The sequence below is a fragment of the Nerophis ophidion genome, linkage group LG07 (genome assembly GCF_033978795.1).
Source record: "Nerophis ophidion isolate RoL-2023_Sa linkage group LG07, RoL_Noph_v1.0, whole genome shotgun sequence".
Taxonomy (NCBI): Eukaryota; Metazoa; Chordata; class Actinopteri; order Syngnathiformes; family Syngnathidae; genus Nerophis; species Nerophis ophidion.
This window is the reverse complement of record NC_084617.1, coordinates 19,988,537-20,008,911: the sequence shown is the minus strand read 5'-3', so window position 1 is coordinate 20,008,911 and position 20,375 is coordinate 19,988,537. Positions and strand designations below refer to the sequence as shown.

At 41.3% G+C, this 20,375-nt stretch overlaps 2 protein-coding genes across 3 annotated transcripts; one reads left to right on the top strand and one right to left on the bottom strand.

The window, feature by feature from the left end:
• Window positions 1-1,236: 1,236 nt before the first annotated feature.
• Window positions 1,237-13,052, bottom strand: armc5 (armadillo repeat containing 5). Of its 2 annotated transcripts, XM_061905561.1 has the most exons (8): window positions 12,328-13,051; window positions 11,746-12,154; window positions 11,655-11,685; window positions 11,456-11,566; window positions 7,569-8,457; window positions 6,788-7,503; window positions 5,430-5,562; window positions 1,237-2,925 (listed from the first exon to the last, which is right to left on the bottom strand). In XM_061905561.1, the coding sequence occupies exons 2-8, from the start codon at window positions 12,136-12,138 to the stop codon at window positions 1,572-1,574; spliced, it is 3,627 nt and encodes a 1,208-aa protein (XP_061761545.1). In that variant the 5' UTR covers window positions 12,139-12,154; window positions 12,328-13,051; the 3' UTR covers window positions 1,237-1,571. The 2 variants fall into 2 exon arrangements, with proteins under 2 accessions (XP_061761545.1, XP_061761546.1); XM_061905562.1 differs by having other exon boundaries at window positions 11,746-13,052.
• Window positions 12,848-20,180, top strand: si:dkey-66i24.7 (uncharacterized). Its single transcript, XM_061905566.1, has 2 exons — window positions 12,848-13,069; window positions 19,083-20,180. Exons 1-2 carry the CDS (start codon window positions 12,976-12,978, stop codon window positions 19,694-19,696), a joined length of 708 nt encoding a protein of 235 aa, XP_061761550.1. The 5' UTR covers window positions 12,848-12,975; the 3' UTR covers window positions 19,697-20,180.
• Window positions 20,181-20,375: the final 195 nt, after the last annotated feature.

Here is a 20,375-nt window from a genome sequence, read left to right as displayed (position 1 = left end):
TATACGGCCACCCTCAGTCTGACCTGTATGGCTGTTGACCAAGCTTGCATTGCATTAGCGTGTGTGTGTGTGTGTGTAGAAGCCACATATATCATGTGACTAGGCCGGCACGCTGTTTCAACGTAGGAAAAGCGGACGTGACGAAAGGTTTTAGAGGACGCTTGAGGCAGTGCCTTTAAGGCACGCCAGCAATATTGTTGTCCAGGTGAGAATCGGGAGAAATTTGGGAGAATGGTTGCCCCCTGTGATTTTCGTGAGGGGCACTGAAATTTTGGAGTCTCCAAAGGGAATAAGCGGTAGAAAAAGGATGGATGGATGGACTTTAAGTGACAGCGTCCCCAGCGGATTCCAGGTAAAGTACAATCAATTGCAGGAATGCCCTAAAAAACAAAACCATCTGTCTGATTCACTTGTATCAAACTCAAGGCCCAGGGGCCACATCTGGCCCACCAGATTATTCTTTGTGGCCTGGAATTGCCTGGAAAGACTGTGCTTCAACTTTATTTAATCTTTATTGATTGATGTATCTAAATTTTGACAGAAAAAAAGCATGAAGGCATGCAAATGCTGCTCTTAACTCAATATTATCTGCTGCAACAAGCTACAGTACGAAAGGGATTAATACGGCCTCATTCCTGGGTGGAATCTCGCATGAAGGGAAGAGGAGGGGTTAATCATTTTGCAATGCAGTCTGCTGAATAAAAGGGAAAGCGCCACTCAAAATAGCATAGGTCAAAGTTGGAATGGCGGCGAAAGTGGATAGCGCACTCCCACAATTTGTCACGTTTCATGTGTCAGGTAAAGGAAATAGTGCCTTCTCAATCCCGTTCCTGCTGTACTTCTTGCCTATGTGTCATTCATACCCTTTCTTCACTAGCTGAAATTAAGTTTTCATTTTGATTAATTAATTGATACTTTTATTAGTAGATTGTACAGTACAATACATATTCCGTACATTTGAACACTAATTGGTAACACACAAATAAGTTTTTCAACTTGTTTAAGTCGGGGTCCATGTTAATCAATTCATGTTAAAAGAGAGTGTTGCATTTGACTTTTGATTCCAAAGCAGGTTTTCCATTACCGGTAGTTTGTTGGTAAACAACGACAATAAAAAAAAAGAAGGAAATTGTGTAATACTATCATGGGCAAAGTGGCCCTTGATGAAAATGAGTTTGACGCCCTTGCTCTAATTGAATTCTCATTTTGTAATTAAATGAAACATGAAACCTTACGTGGTGTGGCATAACTCTTTATATATGTCAGTGGCATCAAATGGCAAATGGTATTAGGCAGATGGAATCTACAGCTGCCATTGCACTTGATCTCTATGTACATAACAAGTGACCCTGATACTCCTAGTACTATCAGCAATACGACTTCAAACCAGAGCAACACAGACACATCCCATCTGATTTAAAAAAAAAAAAAAAGTCAACGGAAATATATAATTATGACATGATGAGACAGGCTGTAATTTATATACATTTGTAAAAAAATATATAATGGAGGCTTCCAAAATAAAGCATCATGCATTACAAGAATTACAATGGATGTGACACTCAATGGTCTCAAGTCAGAGCGTCGGCAGCCAGACCGAGTAGATCCTGTTTAAGCGTGTCTTCGCAGTCGGCCTGTTGTGCCGCTCGTCGCAGACAGTCCACCGTCTCCCGGGGGGAGAAGAACAACCGCCGCCCGCCGCCCGGAGAGCCCAGCAGCAGCGTGAGACAGGCCCGACGCAGCGCCGGGTAGTTGTAGTGCTGAGCGAACCAGTACAACTGGGGAAGGAGGGCGGCACATCCACCTTTACCTCTCCTGCCTCCTTTTTCGGAAGTGGTCGGACCATCCGCTTGGTTTGCGGACTTGAGGAGCTGGGCTGAACTTTTTAACTCTTTTATTCCGGACTCTTCTGACACACAACCTGGTTTTGAACTCTTAGGAGTTGTGCTCATTTTCCGTCGTGTTGGTTTTTTACTTTCTTTTTGGGGAGTGGAATCGATTGTTGGATTTTCTGACTGGTTGTCAATTTGCACTTCCGCACACGTCAAGGCCAGCTCAGATGTTCTGGTAGCCAGGTGCTCCTCAGTAGTCTTCAGCTGGACTTTGTCCAGTCCAGCAGGGGGCGCTGCTGCGTTGTCGTCTGATGGGGGCGACACAGACTCGTCTGAGAAGAGACGGGACACACAGAGCTCCTCCAACTGTATCTGCATCTCCGTGGCCAAGAACCTGCAAGCTCCCGCCATTGTCTCGCCTAATGGAGTCTTCTGGAAGGTCAACTCCTCTGTGTCCGTTTGACAGGAAGCCAGGCCCTCGAGTACCAATGAGTCCAAAAACTGACAATGTCCTTCCTCCGCATCGCTTGAGGTGTCTACGTTCTTTGCTAGACGACAACCATGTAGGTAATGCAGCACTGGAATCAACATTCCTTTACTCACGTCTTTAATGCTGATGGCTTCTCCGGCATCGGCGTGCGCTTCCCCGAATCCGCCTGTCAGCAGAGCCCTGAAATACTCAGAGTCGACCCTGTCTGGGCTGCTCAGGCCGGCCACGGCCGCCCTGTTGGCCGGGATCTCCGTCCCGTCGTCCAGCAGGAGGATGAGGTCAAAGTCAGAGGCGCCGTACGGGCACGTGTCGGCGCGGCGAGGCTTTTTGGAGGGAGGAGGCATCGTTTTGTCGGCTTCACGCGCCGCCTGGCTTTTCGGCGGCTCCGATTTGATGCTGGTCACCAGCGGTGACAAGCACCCAATCAGGAGAGAGAAGTACAGCGCGTGGGGCGAGGAGGCGCCGTTGGCGTAAGCGGAAAGCAGCCGTCCGCATTCGGCAGTGTGGTGGTCTTCGGCATCATCGCCGTGGCAACCGAGAGGCTGCAGGGCCAAGAGGAGGCCGCCAGAGTCCAGGAGAAGTTTCCTCAAAAGGGACTTGTTGCTATTAGACAAAGTCAAAATTAGCATGAGGGTAGGTGACATCACAGTCTAATTTACATAATTGGCCCTGACACACGTGCATGTACATTTTTACACCTATAACGCGTTATAATCAGTGTTTGTAATAACAGCGTTACTTTTACTAGTAACGGGTAATTTAATTGACTACTTTTACGTACAGTGGGGCAAAAAAGTATTTAGTCAGCCCCCAATTGTGCAAGTTCTCCCACTTAAAATGATGACAGAGGTCTGTAATTTTCATCATAGGTACACTTCAACTGTGAGAGACAGAATGTGAAAAAAAAATCCAGGAATTCACATTGTAAGAATTTTAAATAATTTATTTGTAAATTTTGGTGGAAAATAATTATTTGGTCAACCATTCAAAGGTCTCACTGATAGAAGGAGGTTTTGGCTCAAAATCTCACGATACATGGCCCCATTCATTCTTTCCTTAACACGGATCAATCGTCCTGTCCCCTTAGCAGAAACACAGCCCAAAGCATGATGTTTCCACCCCCATGCTTCACAGTAGGTTCGGTGTTCCTGGGATGCAACTCAGTATTCTTCTTCCTCCAAACACGACGAGTTGAATTTATACCAAAATGGATACATGGATTATACAGCAGAGGATTGGGAGAATGTCATGTGGTCAGATGAAACCAATATAGAACTTTTTGGTATAAACTCAACTCATCGTGTTTGGAGGAAGAAGAATACTGAGTTGCATCCCAAGAACACCACACCTACTGTGAAGCATGGAGGTGGAAACATCATGCTTTGGGGCTGTTTTTCTGCTAAGGGGACAGGACGATTGATCCGTGTTAAGTAAAGAATGAATGGGGCCATGTATCGTGAGATTTTGAGCCAAAACCTCCTTCCATCAGTGACAGCTTTGAATGGTTGACCAAATACTTATTTTCCACCATAATTCAAAAATACATTCTTTAAAATTCCTACAATGTGAATTCCTGGATTTTTTTTTACATTCTGTCTCTCACAGTTGAAGTGTATCTATGATGAAAATTACAGACCTCGGTCATCATTTTAAGTGGGAGAACTTGCACAATCGGTGGCTGACTAAATACTTTTTCGCCCCACTGTACCTTACAATGCAGTTACCGATACGTTTGATGTAACGTGGCACGCTATTTTTGATGTGGTTTTTATGTCTACAAGACAGCATCAGAAGCACAACAAGTTCAATAGAAGTAGCTTTTTACTGATTAAAGTAACAACCAGCACCAAACCTAAATGAATTTGATATCAAAAAGAAGGAGGCAACATCACACAGCAAACAGCACGTAACACACGCACACATACATACTACTACTACGAGGGAATAGTGAACAACAAATCAGATTGAAGTGACAAGCTTGCAATCTTACGATGCCCACTTTGTGGACAAGAGGATAGGACAGCACATCAAAGCACATTTAATCTCTTTATTAACTAGCGCTAACACAAACCAGTGAAAAGATTCTACAGAGCGGTCGTCCTGTTAGCAAACTGCTGCTGCTAAGCTAACAAACACAGCTGTGCTAAAATTCTGCACGGAGTGCGCTCTAGCTGACGTCACTTGGCAACAAGCACCGCCTTTTAAAAAGGCACACAAACAAACACTGCTCTCATGAAACATCTCTCAACTGCATTCGCCAGACCTTTGAAGTTTGTTTTTTTTAAGTATACATTAATAACTTTCCCTAGTAATTAATTACATTTATTAAAGAGTAATTCCATTGGTAATTTAAATAAATTTTAGAAAAATTATAAGTCATTATAATTATTTTTTTAAGTAATTTTCCAATCACTGGTTTTATTCGATTACTCAAACAATCGATAGATAACTCGATTACTAAAATAAACGATAGTTGTAGCCTTAGTTACAAGTAACATGGCGCTGCCTGACAGGACTGTAAGAAGGCGCGGCACGGTAGCACCAACTGCTCATTGAGACGAGTGATACCTGTTTTCATGTTAGAGTCTCCAAAAGTCTTCAAAAAGACGAGAAAAACATCACATTTGTCGCTAGTTGCTTTTTTAAAAAGACAATCAAGAGGCGTCTGGATATTTGCTAAAAAATAGCTACAAAGTCACCAAGATTGCAACACTGATCCCTGCTGTTATGTTCTCTTACTCTCTGGCAGACCAGTTGTGTATGAGATGATAAGAGTTAGGTTGACATCTACTGTACAGAGCCTCAAACACAGATAGTCCCATTATAATGTATTTAGAGCAAAGGACAGGGAAAGGTAACGCAAAATCTCTATTGTGGTTTTTACTAAGCCGATTTTGGCTCTCAAATATGTAAATCTTCGCCAGGTCATCTGAAACCTTCTTAAGTCTATTTTTAAATGCTAAGTATATCTTGACCTACATTGGTTTGGTTTTAGAGTGATCAATAATATGAAACAAAAAGGCCCCTAATATCCCCACACTTGGGTCCAGTTCAACTGACCGAGGATCAGTCATTTGTCGACATCCTCTACAGGACTTCTCACTGACCTGCTGATTAAGGGCAGGGAGAGCGCACAGTTGACTTTGTCCGACTCGGAGCCCGACAGCATCACGTGAGCAAGGACCCCCGACCCGAATCCCGACTCGCACTGGACGTGCAGATTATTGAGGAGAGTCACGCCTGCACCAAAAAGGAAGGATAACATTTACATGCTGTGTGTTTTAATACATGACAACAACAGTTGGTTAACAAAAGGGAAGAAATTCTGCAGTTAGTGCATCTCCGGTTTTTTTTTTGTATTCATCCGTACAAACCACTCTATGAGATGCTGGCACCAGCACCGACATGCCAACAAGCTGCAGACTTGTATATTTTCAAAACTAATACAACATATAGATTTTTTTTCAACCTTTAGGGGTCCCCTCAAATTTGGGCCCAGAGACCCAGAAGAGTCTCAGTCATAAAATTATATTTTTTTATTATTCAACACTTAAATATCCAGAACTTTAGATCTGTCTGTCAATATAAATTAAAAAAACATTTGTTTTGTGTCCTTTTTGTCAGAGAAACCCTGTATTTAATCGCAAAAACGAAAAATATGCAATATTTCCCCCCAAAATATTTAAAAGTGGAATATTTGTTGTGAATAATTGGAGCCTTAAATAGGTAAAAAATTAATTACATATTTTTTTTTAGCAAAGCAGTTAAAGAAAAATCCCACAAAAGATTTTGGGGACCATAAGTGTTTAAAATTAGTCATACACTTATTTTTTTTTACTTTCAACACTGAAATCGTGAGATCAGCTTTAAATCTAAATGTCAATTATATGTTTTCATTATTTTTTTAATGTTTTTTATGCCCTTTGTTACATGGCAAACCCATAAAATATGTAATATTTTCCCCCAAAAATATTTCGAAATGGAATATTTGGTGTAAAGTAATTGAAGCCTTGAATATATCAATAATTCATAACAACATTGACATTGATTCATTATTATTTTTTGAGTAATGACAGTTTTAAAGAAAAAAAACAGCCTGCATGGCAGCTTTGTGTTATTAGAGTCAACATTGAATGTTTTCTTGTTACATTTCACCTGTTTGCTGTTTTAGTCCACTTTTAATAGTTTTTTCCTTTAATAATATTTATAGAATCTGCAGTGGGAAGTTAAAAAATTACCTGCGGGCCAAACTTTGAACACCACTGATTTATATTCTCATTACCATTAAACTGAAGGGTTATGTAGGTATACTTGCTAATATTTCTTAGTTGAGACTGTTGTTTAATTGGAGCAGTGCTGCCACCTAGCTGCAGGTTTGTGTATCAGTCTAGTGTGTCATTCAAGAATGAAAAAGTGGGGCTGTCCCCACTCTTTGAGAAGCATATAGTTGAAATAATGTTCTCACCGAGTTGTTTCACTTTGGCGCTCACTCGCTCCGTCTGCCACTTGGCCCCGCCCTCCAACTGGCAAAGGTGGTGGTGGATGAGCGCCACGGAGCCGGTGCGGACCAGCGCCTGCAAGCAGTTGGGGTTGCAGCTGAGGCGGCACAGCAGCCGGAAGCAGCGGCTGCTGGGGTCTTTGTGCTGCGAGACGTAGCGGAGCAGGCTGGACACGGCGCTGGAGGTGACCAAGGCCGGGCTCGGGTCGGCGGCGTGCGAAAAGCGCGACAGCAGCAGCAGGATGGGCGACTCGGGCGTCCACGGCTCGGGGTGGTAGGGGTGGGGGTGCGCAAGTGGGCGGAGCGTGGTCGGAGGCGTCTCCAGGGTGACCTTTGCAACCGCTGAGTGCAGGCGCTGTCGTCGTCTGAGGGGGGAGGAGAACTTGGATGGAGAGACCGGGTGGGTTTGTGTGGTGTTGGCGGGGGGGCTGTTCTGGAAAGGTTGTGGACTCAGAGGAAGAGGGTCGCTGACTTTCCAAGGCGACAATGAGGTGGGCTGAGATTCTTTTTTGGAGGCAGAGGAGGTAACGGCGTTGAAAGGCGAGCTGGTTTTAAGCGAGGAGAGGCTGTCGGGGTTCGGGGAGGTCTGAGGAGACGAGGACGTCCACTCCCCGTCTGCGCTGTAGGAGGAGTCCAGCAAATCCTCTTCAGAGGAGATCATTCCCTCTGACAGCAGCCAGGTCCTGGACGCAAAACCTTAAATAAGGAATCCGAATCCGAGCAAACCAGCGCACTTTAATTCACCTACCTGAGACTTAAGAAGCTTGATGAACCTTGTTCCTTGCCACCCTCCTCCTTCTTGTAGCCCTCAGGAGGCGGGAAGTCGTAGGACTCGAAGCACGCTGACGTCAGGAGCTCGGCGGGGGACGAGTTAGAGTCGGCGCCGACGTCCATCTTGTCAGCTGACGGCTCCTCTCCTCTGGTAAGCGCCACGAGACGGGCGATCAGCAGGGGGACCAGCCCCAACTCCTGCAGCTGCTCCATGGCCGACTCGTCGAAAACAAAGTCCACGCAGGCCAGGATGGCGAGCCGGGACAGGGGGTGATTCGGATAGGCGGCCAAAAAGCCCATCAGGACCTCCAGGCCGCCGCTCTCCCTCACCTTGGCCCGGTTGACCGCCTCCTTGCAGCACAAGCACAACGCCTTGAGGAATACCCCCGACTTGAGCTGGTCATTCTTCACCTCCTCGGTGAACCTGGGGATGACCCCCAGGGACCCCACCAGGGGGCGCAAGCAGCCTTGAGAGCACACGTTGGCCAAGGTTTTCAGCGCCAGCTCCTCGAAAGGCGCCCCGGCCTCGCCGGACGCCATGACGCCCAGCTGGGCCAGGACTCCCGAGCGAGATACCTCCCGGGCACATTCCATGCTGCACCCCCGTGTGAGCTCGTGGAGAGTCCTGAGGACCGCCCGGCGCAAACCTTGAGGGTATTCCGGAGCGACGAGGGGGGCGAGCGCCGATAAGGTCCCTTGGGTGAGCAGCGCCAGGCGGTTTGCGGGCGTGTCTGAGAGGTAGAGGAGAGCGCGGGCGGCCGACTGAGCGCACTCCAGTTTAGGACAAGAGTCTTTGGGGGAAGCTGCAGGGGGGGACGACGGGGCAGAGGACAGCGACACACAGAGGAGGAGAAGAGGAACGCCACCTGGAGGGGGGGCATGAAGATTAAATCCATTTTAATCAAGTGCACCAGATATCTCTTAATACTTGATGTCTGATTCACGTTGCAATAAACCAGTGCTTCTCAATTATTTCCTTTTACGCCCCCCCAAAAATTTGATCCAATTCCTGGGCAAAGAGTCGATTCTAAATCGGTTCTCGATTAAAACCGATTCCTGTAATGTGTTATTTAGTATAATATGTACAACGAGACTTTTTCAAAACAGGTCACAAGGTTAAAAAAGCTTTTTCGGGTTGCATGGAGACATCTTTTAAAAAATTGATTCTTATAAAAAATAAACACTTTATTTTCAGTTTTTGAACCTTTAGATCGATTTAGGATCAGAATGAATAAAAATTGTGATTCAGAAGTAAATTGATTGATTTTGTGTGCACCCATAATGAGTAATATCATTTGTCTACACGATTGTTATAAGTGTGCTTTGTGGACTTGGAGAAGGCATTCGACCGTGTCCCTCGGGAAGTCCTGTGGGGAGTGCTCAGAGAGTATGGGGTATCGGACTGTCTTATTGTGGCAGTCCGATCCCTGTACGATCAGTGCCAGAGCTTGGTCCGCATTGGTGGCAGTAAGACGGACACGTTTCCAGTGAGGGTTGGACTCCGCCAAGGCTGCCCTTTGTCACCGATTCTGTTCATAACTTTTATGGACAGAATTTCTAGGCGCAGTCAAGGCATTGAGGGGTTCCGGTTTGTTGGCCGCGGGATTAGGTCTCTGCTTTTTGCAGATGATGTGGTCCTGATGGCTTCATCTGGCCGGGATCTTCAGCTCTCACTGGATCGGTTCGCAGCCGAGTGTGAAGCGGACGGAATGAGAATCAGCACCTCCAAGTCAGAGTCCATGGTTCTCGCCCGGAAAAGGGTGGAGTGCCATCTCCGTGTTGGGGAGGAGACCCTGCCCCAAGTGGAGGAGTTCAAGTACCTAGGAGTCTTGTTCACGAGTGAGGGAAGAGTGGATCGTGAGATCGACAGGCGGATCGGTGCGGCGTCTTCAGTAATGCGGACGTTGTACCGATCCGTTGTGGTGAAGAAGGAGCTGAGCCGGAAGGCAAAGCTCTCAATTTACCGGTCGATCTACGTTCCCATCCTCACCTATGATCATGAGCTTTGGGTTATGACCGAAAGGATAAGATCACGGGTACAAGCGGCCGAAATGAGTTTCCTCCGCCGTGTGGCGGGGCTCTCCCTTAGAGATAGGGTGAGAAGCTCTGCCATCCGGGAGGAACTCAAAGTAAAGCCGCTGCTCCTCCACATCGAGAGGAGCCAGATTAGGTGGTTCGGGCATCTGGTCAGGATGCCACCCGAACGCCTCCCGAGGGAGGTGTTTAGGGCACGTCCAACCGGTAGGTGGCAACGGGGAAGACCCAGGACACGTTGGGAAGACTATGTCTCCCGGCTGGCCTGGGAACGCCTCGGGATCCCCCGGGAAGAGCTAGACGAAGTGGCTGGGGAGAGGGAAGACTGGGCTTCCCTGCTTAGGCTGCTGCCCCCGCGACCCGACCTCGGATAAGCGGAAGTAGATGGATGGATGGATGGATGGATGGATTGTCATAAGTAAGCCTCTGCATAACTTTGTATGTTTATTACCAAAACATTTTTTATCAATTCTTGAAAATTATGAATTGACTTAGAATCAGGATTTATAAGAATAGCAATTCGGATGTGAATCAATTTTTTTGTGCACCCATAATAAATACTATCCTTTGTCTGTCAAATTGTTATAAGTACACCTCTGCATTACAAGCATTAAAAAACATAAAAAGAAATAAATAGGAATCAACTTACAACAAACTATACCTTTATCAACACTGCTTTATAATCTGTAACATAAACAATTTAAAGTACATCAATTTGCGTGAAAGAAAAAAATAAATATTTAGTTATTTAAACCTGCTTTAACCGACTTAGGCCATCTGATACTGAAAATGTAATTAAATGTGAATCAATGTTTGTGTGCACCCATTATAAATCCTATCCTTTGTCTGCAAAATTGTTATAAGTACACCTCTGCATACCATTGTATCCTTATTAGCATAAAAAAGCATAAAAATAAAAAAATAAATATGAATCAATTTACAACAAACAATACCTTTATTAACACTGTTTTTAATCAGTAACAAAAATGATTTAAAGTGCATCCATTTGCCTGAAATTTAAAAAAATATATATTTGACATGTTTTAACCGACTTAAGCCATTTGACGCTGAAAATTTAATTAAATGTGAATCAATTTTTTGTGCACCCATTATAAATCCTCTCCTTTGTCCGTAAAATTGTTATAAGTACACCTCTGCATACCATTGTATCCTAATTAGTGAAGTGTGAAGTGAATTATATTTATATAGCGCTTTTCTCTAGTGACTCAAAACGCTTTACATAGTGAAACCCAATATCTAAGTTACATTTAAACCAGTGTGGGTGGCACTGGGAGCAGGTGGGTAAAGTGTCTTGCCCAAGGACACAACGGCAGTGACTAGGTTGGCGGAAGTGGGAATCGAACTTGCAACCCCCAAGTTGCTGGCACGGCCACTCTACCAACCGAGCTATACCGCATTTAAAAAGCATTTTAAAAAATCAATCAATTTACAACAACAATACCTTTATTAACAATGTTTGTTAATCTGTAACCAAAATGATTTAAAGTGCATCCATTTGCCTGAAATAAAAAAATTTTTTTTAAACATGTTTTAACCGACTTAAGCCATTTGATACAGAAAATATCATCAAATAAACTTAATAAATACTAATTAATTCAAATTGATCAGCAACATTAACTCAGGAGCACAATATATAAAACACTTTAACCTACAACACAAAAAATTATTTTTGTTAATACATTAAATTGAGCATGTTTTGTAGTGCACAGCTTTTTGAACCGGGGTTTGAAGCATGATGCTGATAAAGTATTTTCGAGGGTCCCCTCCCCACTATTTATGATGTCTGCGGGTAAATCCCAGCGGTCTTACCTGCCGAGTGGATAAGCGCCGAGCTCTCAGAGTCCATTGCCAGATTTCCCAAAGCCCGTGCAGCCCTGTTCTGGATGGTCTCCTGGGCCACGTTCCTCTTCATGATGTCCACTAAGAACACACAGACATTTGTCATCAGCGCACGCCATGAAATGTGTACGTCAACAATTTTATGCAAATGTCTGAAAAGAAGACTCACCAACTATATTTATCCCATCAAGCTTACGAACCTGCAATAGAAAACGCAATGTTTAAAATATGAAATTACTATGTCAATCATTTAATCTCACCTCTATACGTGTTTCTAATTCAGTGCAGCAGTTGGCCAGAATACTGAGCGCTAGGTCCAGAGTTTTCCTGGAGCATTCTGGGTGGCTGAGCAGGTCCAACAAGGGTTGCAGACCTTCCTGAGTCCGGAATCTGGTGATGCCTGCCTTGTCGCCCTTTATGTGTTGCGTCCGGATGGCGACCAAAGCTCGCCATTGAGAGAATTTGGACCTCTTGTCCAGTTCTCTGCCACCGTCTGACTCTGCTTTGCCGTGACTCGGGTGTTTGGCGGCCGGTGCTGCTTTGGACAGGTGGGCCAGACACCAGCTTAAAGACGATTCAGGCGACGATGGAGATCCCTCCCTGGAAGATGGTGGAGATTGCTTCCAACCGGCTTGCAGGGTCGACGCAGCCATGGTTCCTTAGTCTTTTCTGTATTTATACATTTGTTTTAACTTACAAAAACATTCCCCCAAACATGGTACATTTCTATCAACGTGTCATTTTATCAACAAAACGGGTGAAATGTTAATTCATACAGTATTTACAAGTTCAACATGGTAATAAAACTACAAGTCCCGGCATGGGAAAAAATCTTGTACCACCTGATGCCGCAGTGGCTGATGGGAAATGAAGTTCCAATCGCTTCGCTCCGCTCCCCCGCAAAACAGGCCTACGTCGCGCAGAAGGCCAGCCAATCGTTTTTCTTGCTACCTGACGTGTGTTCGCCAAATGTAACATATTTTCACATGTTAAGTGACGAGGCAAAGCTATGATCGCTCGATGCTGTGCCGCCACTTGTCGAATAATTTGTGTGTAACAAAAAGCAATCGCCTGTGTTAGCCGCTAACGCCATCTTTAGCCGAACAAGAAGACAGGGCGGCTCGGAGAATGAAGCAGGGAACCGGGAGGATGGCTGGCGCAGTGAATACTGGGAGTTGTAGTCCTAACCGCAATCTGATTTGCTTCGTCCTGAACGATATCGTGTCGGAAGAACTACAATCCCATCAGCAATGTCGGCACAATACGGTTCGGGGGTTTTGGGGTTGTAGTCATTTGGCATACAGTAACGATTACAATCAACGGCGTGCGCAGCGGAATGGACTACATTTCCCACAATGTGGGTCGCATAGTTATAGCACCCGTTTACCCAATACGAGAGCCCGCGTTCGAGGCGTTGTTAAATTCCACGGTAGAGACATCGTTTGGACGCCAGCGCATTCACCGATATGGTTGTGTTGTGAGTTAGCAATATGGAGGATGTCGAAACAATCGTGCTAGACGGTTCGAGAGTACAGGAAGAGGAAACGGCAGTGTCCGGTGCAGATGCCGATAAAACAAAAGCGGGTCAGTAGTTTCACACTTTTAGCGAAAGTCGAGTCATCGATGAAGATAAGTGGCCAGATCCCGATATCAGTGTGTCTTTTGTTCAGTTATATTTTATTTCCATGGATGGGAATTCATAAACAAAAAACGATTAGATTATTTGACTTTTACTTTGAAAAATAAAAAAATATATTTGAAAAAAATAGGGCATTATTCCCTTTCAGTGAGAAATAACATTAAAGGGATGTAAAAACGTTTGGATTTATATTTTCTTTAAAAATAAAATATTTAGTCATCAGAAACTAAAAACCGTACCAAATTATACGCTTTTTTATATTCCAACACCGCAACCGGAAGTTGCTATTCAAAGCGTTGTATCCTGCAGCTCGTACATGATGACCATGAACTGATACTTTTTATTTTGTTATTAAATATACAAAAAAACATTCTTAGATCGCTTTCGGACACCAAAAATAACTCTTTGTTTTGCAATGTAATTGATTTTCAAAATAAAATATACAAAACAAAACAAAAAACGATTGGTTTACATGTGCAGTTTTTGGGTTAATTTTGAAATATCAAAAATGTAACTAAAGAACAAAACCTACTTTTTAGTGTTGGAGATAAATAATTATATTTTCTAGTATTTATTAGGGCTGTCACAAATAACGTGTTAACTTAACTGCAACACATATTGCATTAATCACGTCTATTTACCTAATAATCCCCGAAATTCATTTCGATTTTTTAGTTAGTTTTTACATTACCGGTGTCGTAATTTATTTTGAGCTCATTTACATTAACGGCGAAAGGCGGCGTGGGTTTTTATAACGTCAGTGATCTAGGTAAGTGGTTTTCAAATGGGGGTACGCGTACCCCTGGGGGTACTTGAAGGTATGCCATGGGGTATGTGAGATTTTGAAAAAATATTCTAAAAATAGCAACAATTCAAAAATTATTTATAAGTATATTTACTTAAATGAAATATGAATGTAAGTTCATAAACTGTGAAAAGAAATACAACAATGCAATATTCAGTGTTGACAGCTAGATTTTTTCTGGACATGTTCCATTAATATTGATGTTAAAGATTTCTTTTTTGTGAAGAAATGTTTAGAATTAAGTTAATGAATCCAGATGGATCTCTATTACAATCCCCAAAGAGTGCACTTTAAGTTGATGATTACTTCTATGTGTAGAAATCTTTATTTATAATTGAATAACTTGTTTATTTTTCTAAAAGTTTTTAGTTATTTTTATATCTTTTTTTCCCAAATAGTTAAACAATGACCACTACAAATGAGCAATATTTTGCACTGTTATACAATTTAATACATCTGAAACTTATGACATTGTGCTGTATTTTACCTCTTTATCTCCGTTTTTCAAACAAAAATGCTTTGTTCTGATTAGGGGGTACTTGAATTAAAAAAAAATTCATATGGGGTACTTCACTGAAAAAAGGTTGAGAACCACTGATCTAGGCAATGCCAAACCCAGAAAGGAGTTTAGAAAAAACTTTTAATTACGTACTTTCAAGTAAAATATTTTTTAAAATGTTTTTGTATGACATTCTGACGATGAAATTTCATTTGTGTCAAAATACTGAGGTCCTTTTTAGGTTATTTTTAAATAATGTAAGCAAAACATTCACTGTGATTATACCCAATGAATCCAAATTCACAAGTGTGATTTATCGGATTTAAAAAAAAAAATGACAGTACTAGTATTTGTAGTACATATAGCAAAAAAGTAAACCACTCAATTGTCCTAAAACTGAATATTTTTTTCATATCGTAACAACGGAACAGGAAGTTGCTTTATAAAGACAAGACTGTGGTCAGGCCTGTCGAGGAAAAAGAAGGAAGTGTAGTTTCATTTCATAAAAAGAACATTTATCGACCAAAATATTAACTGACCCTCAAGCAGATGAACATCAAAAATACAAACTAGAAAATTCCTGCAGAAATGTTGATGGGCCAGTTATATGTGCCCTGATCCTTTTGGAGCTATAAAGCTAGCTTAAAACCAACTTGGAAGCAAAGGGTATACTTGCAAGATGGCACCAAGTATCAAAATCCATGATTTTTAGGTACCTACAAATGAAATTAATAAATGCTAGAATAAAACATTACCCTACTTCTATGATGGCGCCAACTATTAAAAAAACATGATTTTTAGATTTAAAGGAACAAAACAAGCTAAACTGGGAGAATAAAACGTTAGCGTGCTAATATGGAAGAAGTTAGCATACGTCTGTGATGACGCCAAGTATTAAAAACCATGATTTTTAGGGTTAAAAGAACAAAACAAGGTAAAAAGCTTACATAAAATGTTAACATGGTAATATAGAAGAAGTTAACTTACTTCTATGATGGCGCCAATTAACAAAAAACATTATTTTTAGGTATAAAAAAAACAAAAGTAGCTAAAATGCTAGCATACAACTTTAGCATGCTAATATCGATAAAGTTACCATACTTTTATGGCGCCAAGTATCAACAAATATGATTTTTAAGTTTAAGGAACGAAACGAGCTAAAATGCTAGCACAGCACCTTAGCATGCTAATATATAAGAAGTTAGCATAATTTTTGATGGCGCTAAGTATCAAAATCCATTATTTTCAGCTTAGAAAAACAAAAGTTGCTCAAATGCGTGCATTAAACGTTAGCATGCTAATATGTAAGAAGTTAGCACATTTTTATGACAGCTTCAAGTATCCAAAAAACATTATTTATAAAGAAACAAAACTGGCTAAAATGCTTGCATAAAACATTAGCATGCTGATATAGGAGAAGTTAACATACTTCTAAGATGGTGCCAAGTATCAAAAAACACGATTTATAAAGAAACAAAACTAGTTCAAATGCTAGCATAAAACATTAGCATGCTAACATAGGACAAGTTAATATACATCTAAGATGGCGCCAAGTATCCATTATTTTTAGGTTTAAAAAAAAATTGCTCAAAAGCGTGCATGAAACAATAGCATGCTAATATATAAGAAGTTAGCACATTTTTATGACGGGGCCAAGTATCCAAAAAACATTATTTATAAAGAAACAAAACTGGCTAAAATGCTAGCATAAAACTTTGTTATGCTAATATAGAAGTTAACATACTTCTAATATGGCGCCATGTATTAAAAAAACACGATTTATACAGAAACAAAACTAGTTTAAATGCTAGTATAAAACATTAGCATGCTAACATAGGAGAAGTTAACATACATCTAAAATGGCGCCAAGTATCAAAATCCATTATTTTTAGGTTTAAAAAAACTAAAATTTCTCAAAAGCGTGCATGAAACGATAGCATGCTAATATATAAGAAGTTAGCACATTTTTATGACGGCGCCAAGTATCAAAAAACATTATTTATAAAGAAACAAAACTGGCTAAAATGCTAGCATAAAACGTTGGCATGCTAATATAGAAGTGAACATACTTCTAAGATAGAGCCATGTATAAAGAAAAACACGATTTATACAGAAACAAAACTAGTTTAAGTGCTAGTATAAAACATTAGCATGCTAACATAGGAGAAGTTAACATACATCTAAGATGGCGCCAAGTATAAAAATCCATTATTTTTAGATTAAAAAAAAACTAAAATTGCTCAAAAGCGTGCATGAAATGATAGCATGCTAATACATAAGAACTTAGCACATTTTTATGACGGCGCCAAGTATCAAAAAACATTTATAAAGAAAAAAAACTAGCTAAAATGATAGCATAAAACATTAGAATGCTAATATATAAGAAGTTAGCACATTTTTATGATGGCTCCAAGTATCAAAAAACATTATTTATAAAGAAACAAAACTGGCTAAAATGCTAGCATAAAACATTGGCATGCTAATATAGAAGTTAACATACTTCTAAGATGGTGCCATGTATAAAAAAAACACAATTTATACAGAAACAAAACTAGTTTAAATGCTAGTATAAAACATTAGCATGCTAACAAAGGAGAAGTTAACATACATCTAAGATGGCGCCAAGTATCAAAATCCATTATTTTTAGGTTTAAAAAAACAAAAATTGCTCAAAAGCGTGCAGGAAACGATAGCATGCTAATATATAAGAAGTTAGCACATTTTTATGACGGCGCCAAGTATCAAAAAACATTATTTATAAAGAAAAAAAACTGGCTAAAATGCTAGCATAAAACATTGGCATGCTAATATAGAAGTTAACATACTTCTAAGATGGTGCCATGTATAAAAAAAACACAATTTATACAGAAACAAAACTAGTTTAAATGCTAGTATTAAACATTAGCATGCTAACAAAGGAGAAGTTAACATACATCTAAGATGGCGCCAAGTATCAAAATCCATTATTTTTAGGTTTAAAAAAACAAAAATTGCTCAAAAGCGTGCAGGAAACGATAGCATGCTAATATATAAGAAGTTAGCACATTTTTATGACGGCGCCAAGTATCAAAAAACATTATTTATAAAGAAAAAAAACTGGCTAAAATGCTAGCATAAAACATTGGCATGCTAATATAGAAGTTAACATACTTCTAAGATGGCGCCATGTATAAAAAAAACACGATTTATACAGAAACAAAACTAGTTTGAATGCTAGTATAAAACATTAGCATGCTAACATAGGAGAAGTTAACATACATCTAAGATGGCGCCAAGTATAAAAATCCATTATTTTTATATTTAAAAAAAAAACAAAAATTGCTCAAAAGCGTGCATGAAACGATAGCATGCTAATACATAAGAAGTTAGCACATTTTTATGACGGCGCCAAGTATCAAAAAACATTATTTATAAAGAGAAAAAACTAGCTAAAATGCTTGCATAAAACATTAGCATGCTAATATATAAGAAGTTAGCACATTTTTATGACGGCTCCAAGTATCAAAAAACATTATTTATAAAGAAACAAAACTGGCTAAAATGCTAGCATAAAACGTTGGCATGCTAACATAGAAGTTAACATACTTCTAAGATGGTGCCATGTATAAAAAAAACACGATTTATACAGAAACAAAACTAGTTTAAATGCTAGTATAAAACATTAGCATGCTAACATAGGAGAAGTTAACATACATCTAAGATGGCGCCAAGTATCAAAATCCATTATTTTTAGGTTTAAAAAAACAAAAATTGTTCAAAAGCGTGCAGGAAACGATAGCACGCTAATATATAAGAAGTTAGCACATTTTTATGATGGCGCCAAGTATCAAAAACCATTATTTATAAAGAAACAAAACTGGCCTAAATGCTAGCATAAAACGTTGGCATGCTAATATAGAAGTTAACATACTACTAAGATGGCGCCATGTATAAAAAAAAAACACGATTTATAAGAAACAAAACTGGTTTGAATGCTAGTATAAAACATTAGCATGATAACATAGGAGAAGTTAACATACATCTAAGATGGCGCCAAGTATCAAAATCCATTATTTTTAGGTTTAAAAAAACAAAAATTGCTCAAAAGCATGCATGACACGATAGCACGCTAATACATAAGAAGTTAGCACATTTTTATGATGCGCCAAGTATCAAAAAACATGATTTATAAAGAAACAAAACTGGCTAAAATGCTAGCTTAAAACATTAGCATGCTAATATATAAGAAGTTAGCAAATTTTTATAACGGCGCCAAGTATATAAAAAAACATGATTTATAAAGAAACAAAACTGGCTAAATGCTTGCATAAAACGCTAGCATGCTAATATAGAAGTTAACATACGTCTAAGATGGCGCCAAGTATAAAAAAACATGGTTTATAAAAAACAAAACTGGCTAAAATGTTAGCATAAAATGTTAGCATGCTAATATATAAGAATTTAGCACATTTTTATAATGGTGCCAATATAAAAAACATGATTTATAAAGAAACAAAGCTGGCTAAAATGCTACCATAAAACCTTAGCATGTTAATATATGCGAAGTGAAGTACCGAAATCCCTTACAAACGTGCAAATTTTGCCAACGGGTGTGAAAATGTTCATTAGAGCGATCTATTTATCGACCAATCGCATGTTTTTATTGCCCCTTCAGAGTTTGTTTGGACCCTGCTGGCCACCTGGCACCTGGTCAACACCCGACTAGAAATGGACCAGGCTTTCGAGCAGCCCGTGTGCAAGAAGAAGAAACTGTGGGAGGCGGTGGCGGAGAAGGTGAACGCTCAGCTGAGGGAGAGGGACGGGGCGGACGTCTGGGTCAAGTCCTACGAGTGCGACCTCAAGTGGCGGAACATGCTGACCACCTACAGGAAGAACGCCGCCAGGGCCAAGAGGCTGGGGGAGGCCAGCGTCCACTGGGAGTTCTTCAGGAGGATGCACCAGGTCCTGGGCAAGAACCGGGAGGACATGGACGCCCTGCGCCGGGCCAAGCTGAGCGGGACCGAGGCGGGAAAGGCCGCGGCGAGCAAGAGGTTCACGCCCATTCTGCCTTCGCCTCCCGCCGCTTCGCCCTGCCCGCCGCCGCCACCACCCTCACGGCCTCCGCAGGACGTCCTGCAGCTATACATGGAGCTGCAGGAGAGGAAGCTGAACATGTGGGCCCAGCAGAAGGCCCTGGAGGAGAGGAAGATCGAGGCCCTCAACAACTTGGCCCAGGCCATCTCCCGCCTGGCTCACAGAGACTCTCAGCTGGGCAAAGATGGCCGCTAGTTCCACACCGAGACAATGTCGGCGATAAACGTCAACAAGCGAGATGGCGACTTATCCAGGGTGTACCCCGCCTTCTGCCCGAATGCAGCTGAGATAGGCTACAGCACCCTCCGACCCCAAAAGGGACAAGCGGTAGAAAATGGATGGATGGAAGCTTTTTGAAGGCAACCTTTGGCCCTAGTGTGTGAATGTTGCCCTGCGATGAGGTGGCGACTTGTCCAGGGTGTACACCGCCTTCCGCTCGATTGTAGCTGACATAGGCGCCAGTGCCCCCCGCGATCCCAAAGGGAATACGCGGTAGAAAAACGGATGGATGGATTCTCGCTGAAAAGAATGCTTTTCACATCTTTCATAAACATTACGGTCAAAGTTTTGTTCTGTCTGAAGACACTTTTGCGATACATTGCCATCTAGTGGGTAAAACGTAGAACTGCAACATGTTGAAACCTACATTTGGAAGCATTAAAAGTGACTTTTTTATTAATATGTGGCACCCATGTTGAATATCAACTTAATTTATTCTGTCAATGTAACCTGTGAACACGATACATTTATGCTATAATATTGGAACCGGGATTAGGTCTCTGCTTTTTGCAGATGATGTAGTCCTGATGGCTTCATCTGGCCGGGATCTTCAGCTCTAACTGGATCGGTTAGCAGCCGAGTGTGAAGCGACCGG

What these genes read in the sequence shown, in the direction of transcription:
- armc5 (XM_061905562.1), bottom strand. Translation starts at nt 12,138, where the DNA reads ATGGCTGCGTCGACCCTGCAAGCCGGTTGGAAGCAATCTCCACCATCT. An exon ending in TCAAGCTTCTTAAGTCTCAG is followed by an intron (nt 7,504 to 7,568) that starts GTAGGTGAATTA and finishes TTTTGCGTCCAG; the next exon opens with GACCTGGCTGCTGTCAGAGG. An exon ending in TCCCTGCCCTTAATCAGCAG is followed by an intron (nt 2,926 to 5,429) that starts GTCAGTGAGAAG and finishes TTTGTCTAATAG; the next exon opens with CAACAAGTCCCTTTTGAGGA.
- si:dkey-66i24.7 (XM_061905566.1), top strand. Translation starts at nt 12,976, where the DNA reads ATGGAGGATGTCGAAACAATCGTGCTAGACGGTTCGAGAGTACAGGAA. An exon ending in TGCCGATAAAACAAAAGCGG is followed by an intron (nt 13,070 to 19,082) that starts GTCAGTAGTTTC and finishes TTGCCCCTTCAG; the next exon opens with AGTTTGTTTGGACCCTGCTG.